Source organism: Chrysochloris asiatica, unplaced genomic scaffold (genome assembly GCF_000296735.1).
Source record: "Chrysochloris asiatica unplaced genomic scaffold, ChrAsi1.0 scaffold00036, whole genome shotgun sequence".
In the NCBI taxonomy this organism is placed as follows: Eukaryota; Metazoa; Chordata; class Mammalia; order Afrosoricida; family Chrysochloridae; genus Chrysochloris; species Chrysochloris asiatica.
In genome coordinates, this window is record NW_006408554.1 from 2008062 (window position 1) to 2013012 (window position 4951).

Here is a 4951-nt window from a genome sequence, read left to right on the forward strand (position 1 = left end):
TTGTGAATTATGTGATAGTTTACATGGGAGAACATTAGCTTTACATTCATCCTATCGTATATCATTTCATTGCTATGGTTGCAATCCCCTCCAACCAACCAAAGGGTATACTCTGCAAGCCTTACCCCCCACCCCCACCCCGGGTTGTCAGCCCTCTCCCTCTCTAGGTCTAAAGTCCCCAGCCGCTCCATCTCTCCACGTCATCGTCTCTGCCTCCATCTCTGGCATCAGTGTTTCTCTGGTTAGGGTCCTGCACTCCGTTCTCTCTTGATGGTCCCAGGGACCTCTGCTCCTAGACTGCAAAGTTAATCACTCCCCTCCTTTTGCTACGAAACGTCTACCTTTACATTTCCAACCCTCACAGTCAGTCCTGATAGCAATTATTCACTTTTGTATCACAAGAGACCTATCCACATTTCCTTTCATCAGCTCCGCCTAGACAGATTGGATATTACTTAGTGGAGATTCTACCTTCCTCAACGTCCTCTGGATCTAGATTCCTTCTTGAAAGCTTGTAAGCCAGTCACATCTTGCCTTTGAAGCACCCCTATTTTGGGTAGCCAGTGTCCAAGTTGCTCATCCCTGTCTACTCTGTATGAAGAGGGTGGGAATGATCCTCACTGTAAAGATTGTTCCCTATTTTGAGCTACTGAATCCATAGGTGTAGGTCAAGTTCATCAAATTGTATCAGATTACTCTTTTTTCCCCTTCATCTTTCTTCTTCTAGTTGAGCTCTGATCATCCAGTCATTGAAGTCAGCTCAAGTGGGTATTATCTGCAGGTGTGAGTGTTCTTATGCATATGCCCTCTCTTCTTATCAGCTGCATGCTTCACTCGCCATCCTAGTCCTCTGTGGCTATGTCGCTGATTCTGGGCCCAAGAGTTTCCAGGTCTTGCCACACTGCTGGCCAACCAGGTCTCCACTCAGGTTCACAGGAGTCTATTGAATGTTGTAGTTCGCAGCTTCACTGCTGTTTTTGCCTCACTTCCCCTTATCAGTGACAAACGTGGTCACCAATCACAGTGTGTATTCCCATTGATTCTTAGTCTTGGGAAGGTGGTTTGCTCTGAGGGGACCCGACCACTTGCCTTGATGTCTCTTGGGCAAGCAACTTGCTTGTTCTTACAGTAATCAGTTGGTCTGCCACTATTGTTTTTATTTCTCCTGTTGGTCTTTCTTTCAAGAAGTATCTTCTGTTCTAGCCATTCCAGGCTGATCTGCTTGTCCTTTCAAGTGGAAATTTCCCACCTCTTAAGATTCTGGATGCTGTTCAGGATTCCGCCTATAATCTTTTGTAATGCAGAGGCTCCGCAGGAGACCACCTTCACTGGGCATGTTGTAGCCCCATTTTAGATATTCCAATCAGTTATAGGCAGAAGACGGACTTAAAAACTTTCTATGGTGATATTTCTGGCTATTGCTTTCTCTCCCCCTCAAGTGTCTATTTTATAATGGTATGCCAGGGAAACCAAGATTCAAAAGACAGCCAAGCATCTTAACATTATTTCCTCCCTTTCCCCCATTCCAACCATGTCTCAATCCCTCTGTCCCAGAGTCCTGTTTTTCAAAGGTTGTGCATACATCATTATTTACCTCTATCCCACTTAGCCCATGCAAACCTGCCTAATTGTTTGTTCTCCCATCTGCTTTGTTCTTCCATTCCCCTCCACCTTCTTGTATATTGTCCCCCTCCCCAGCACCCAAACTATCCTATGTCTATTCCCTACCCTGTGCTCCACCTTCCCCTCCCTCCCCGTACCCCACCCCCCACATCCCAGTAGTCAGCAAAAAATCCCCCACCCCCCTTTAGTATGGGTTCTTTTTCTTAGACTTTTACAGTAGTGGTCTAATTTCACTCAACATAATGTCCTCAAGGTTTATCCATGTGATGCGGTGGCTTGCAGCTTCCTTGTTATTCTTCAAGGTAGCATAATATTCCATTGTGTGTCTGTACCACAGTTTGTTTATCCATTCTTAGTTCATGGACACTTTGGTTGTCTCCACCTTTTTGCGGTTGTAAATAGTGCTGCTATGAACATTGGTGTGCATATATCTACTCGTGTTATGGCTCGTATTTCTTGTGGGTAAATACCAAGTTAGAGGAATTGCTGGATCATAAGATATTTCTATTTCCAACCTTCTGAGGAAGCGCGATAATGCTTTCCAGAGAGGGTGCAGTCCCACCAGCAATGCAGGAGTGTCCCAGGCTCTTCACATCCCTGCCAGTCCTAATGTGGCGCTATGGGTTAATGCTCCAGACTGCAAAGCTGTTTGAACTGCAAGGTCAGCAGTTCAAGCTCACCATTCGCTCCTTGGAAACCCTATACAGGGTCGCTTTGGGTCGGGACTGACTCGACATCATGTCACAACAACAACTTTTTTGATCTTTGCCACTGTTGCTGATGTGAGATAATATCTCATAGTTGTTTTGATTTACATCTCTCCAGTGGCTAGTGATCATGAACGTTTCTTCATCTGTTTGTTGGCTGCCTGGATCTCCTCATTGGTGAAGTGTCTGTTCATGTCCTGTGCCCATTTTTTAATTGGGTTATTTGTCTTTTTCTTGTAGAGTTGTAGTTTCCTATATATTTTAGAAATAAGTCCCTTGTCTGATGTGTCATTGCAAAAGACTTTTTCACATTTTGTGGGTTCCCTTCTTACTCTTCTGGTGAAGTCTTTTGATGCATGTAAGTTCTTAATTTTTAGTATGTCCCTCTCATCTATTTTGTCTACTTTTGTTTGTGTAGTTTTCAAAATGTTTGGTAGTCTGTGTATTCCCTGAATTAGTGCCCTCACATTTGTCCCTATTTTTTTATTGATGGCCTTCATAATTCTGGGATTCCCATTTAGTCTTTAATCCATGTTGAGTTGGTTTTTGTATAAGGCGTGAGATGAAGGTCTTGCTTCAGTCTTTTGCTTATCTCTTTCCAGTTCTGTCAGCATCAGCTGTTAAAGAGACTGTCACCTCCCCCATGCGATATATTTAGGTGTTTTGTCAAAAATCAGTTGGCTGTATGTAGATGGGTTAATTTCTGGATTCTCAATTCTCTTCCTTTGATCAGTGAATCTTTCATTGTATCAGTACCAAGCTGTTTTGACCACTGTAGCCATGTGGTAAATTTTGAAGTTGGGGAGTGAGAGGTTTCCAACCTTATTCTTCTTAAGCAGTGCTTTGCTTATCCTGGGTCTCTTTCCTTTCCAGATAAAGTTTGTAATTGGTTTTTCCATCTCATTGAAGAATGTCATTGGAATCTGGATTGGGATTTCATTATATGTGTAAATTGCTTTGGGCATTATTGCCATTTTCACAATGTTAAGTCTTCCTATCCAGGAACATGGTACATTCTTCCATTTTTGTATGTCTCTTTTGGTCAATATAATGTATTTTTAAGAACTAAAAGTGGATTTCGTTTTCCAAAAACTTTTTTTTAGAATAGTATCTTTGTCCCAAAAAGAAAAAAAATCTTTCTTATTTCATGTTTGATATATTTGCTAACTAGCAGAAAAGCAAATAAAAAATCTGTTATCTGTCCTCTAACTTTATTTTTATATGTCATTTCATTATAGCATAGGATTCCTGATGACCCAGATGGACTTGTTAACCTTGATTGGGTGTTATAAAAGAACAATTTAGCCCTTTATATTCTCTTCTCCATGAATAATCATACCACCTACCGTCTCAGGAAAATCCACTTTATTCAGTTCCCTGGGAAAGCATTAGAATTTTGAATTGCAATCTTGATGAATCTCAATATGGATTTTTCGTATTAATTACAGTCTGTTGTTTTTAAGTATCCTTGAGTTAGTTCCTGCTCATAGTGGATCCTGTGTACCGTTTCCAAGGCTTGCATCTTTGTGTGAACAGAAAGTCTCTTCTTTATTCATAAGAGTATTGGTGGGCTGTAATCGAAGCTAAGTATTACTTTTGATGTTAGTTAGGTAGGTCTATTCTTTTAACATATTATATTTGTTTTACAGGTCAGTTTGCTGAGAATGAAACCAATGAGGTCAATTTTAGAGAGATCCCGTCACATGTGCTATCAAAAGTATGCATGTATTTTACCTACAAGGTTCGCTACACTAACAGCTCCACTGAGATTCCCGAATTCCCAATTGCACCTGAAATTGCACTGGAACTGCTGATGGCTGCGAACTTCTTAGATTGTTAAATAAAATAAATTATAATAAACTGTTAACCTTTTTCAGTATTTAATAACTGTAGTTCAGTTAGTAATTTTTTTCATATAGCATGTTGCCTGTATGCATTTGAACTATAAAGTTCATTGCAAAGCAGATTATCTTCTGTTCATTTTGCATAGCAATCAGAGTTGAAATTTGTTTGCTCCGTCTACAAATTAAGGACATTTTCACAAACTGAGAAATAAACAGATATGCCAATTTGTAGGTGGTTTTGCCTTATCCTTTGGATGTGACTTTCAAAATTAGAAAAATGATGGTATAGTAAGTGCTGAAATTTAGGTGTAAATGAGCAAGTTCTACAGGTAAAATGGGGCTGAGTATTTCTGGTTTTGATGTTTTTTGTTGCTTTTTTAAAAATCTGATCTTTTAACAGTCATTAGCATTACTTGTTGTTGTTGGTAAGTGCTGTCAAGTCTGCTCTGACTCATAGCGGCCCTGTCTGTGTAGGGTTTCCAAGGAGCGGCAATAACTGCATTAAAAATATGTTTATAAATTAGCCAAAATATTGAATTTTATAATTCCCAAAGACATAAGGTTTGAAATTTCTTATGTGTCTTTTGATAAACGGCAGTATTGTTTAAGTGTACCATGTCTTTTTGTTGATTGCTACCATTTAAGAACTTTATTTTAAAAGCAATTTTGGAAGGTTACTAGGTACGGTATTTGGAGCAATAGCTTTTTAAGATCTGTAGCCAAGTGGTAAATAAGTACACTGCATTGCTTTGATTTCTTGTAAATTGTGCATTTTGG

At 39.8% G+C, this 4951-nt stretch overlaps 1 protein-coding gene across 1 annotated transcript in view; it reads left to right on the forward strand.

The window, feature by feature from the left end:
* Positions 1–4401, forward strand: part of TCEB1 (transcription elongation factor B (SIII), polypeptide 1 (15kDa, elongin C)) — a 20225-nt gene extending 15824 nt beyond the window's left edge. The window contains exon 3 of the mRNA XM_006860007.1: positions 3980–4401. Coding sequence (XP_006860069.1) covers positions 3980–4170 — 191 coding nt within the window. The 3' untranslated portion in view covers positions 4171–4401. The remainder of the gene's footprint in view (positions 1–3979) is intronic.
* The last annotated feature ends 550 nt before the right edge of the window (positions 4402–4951 follow it).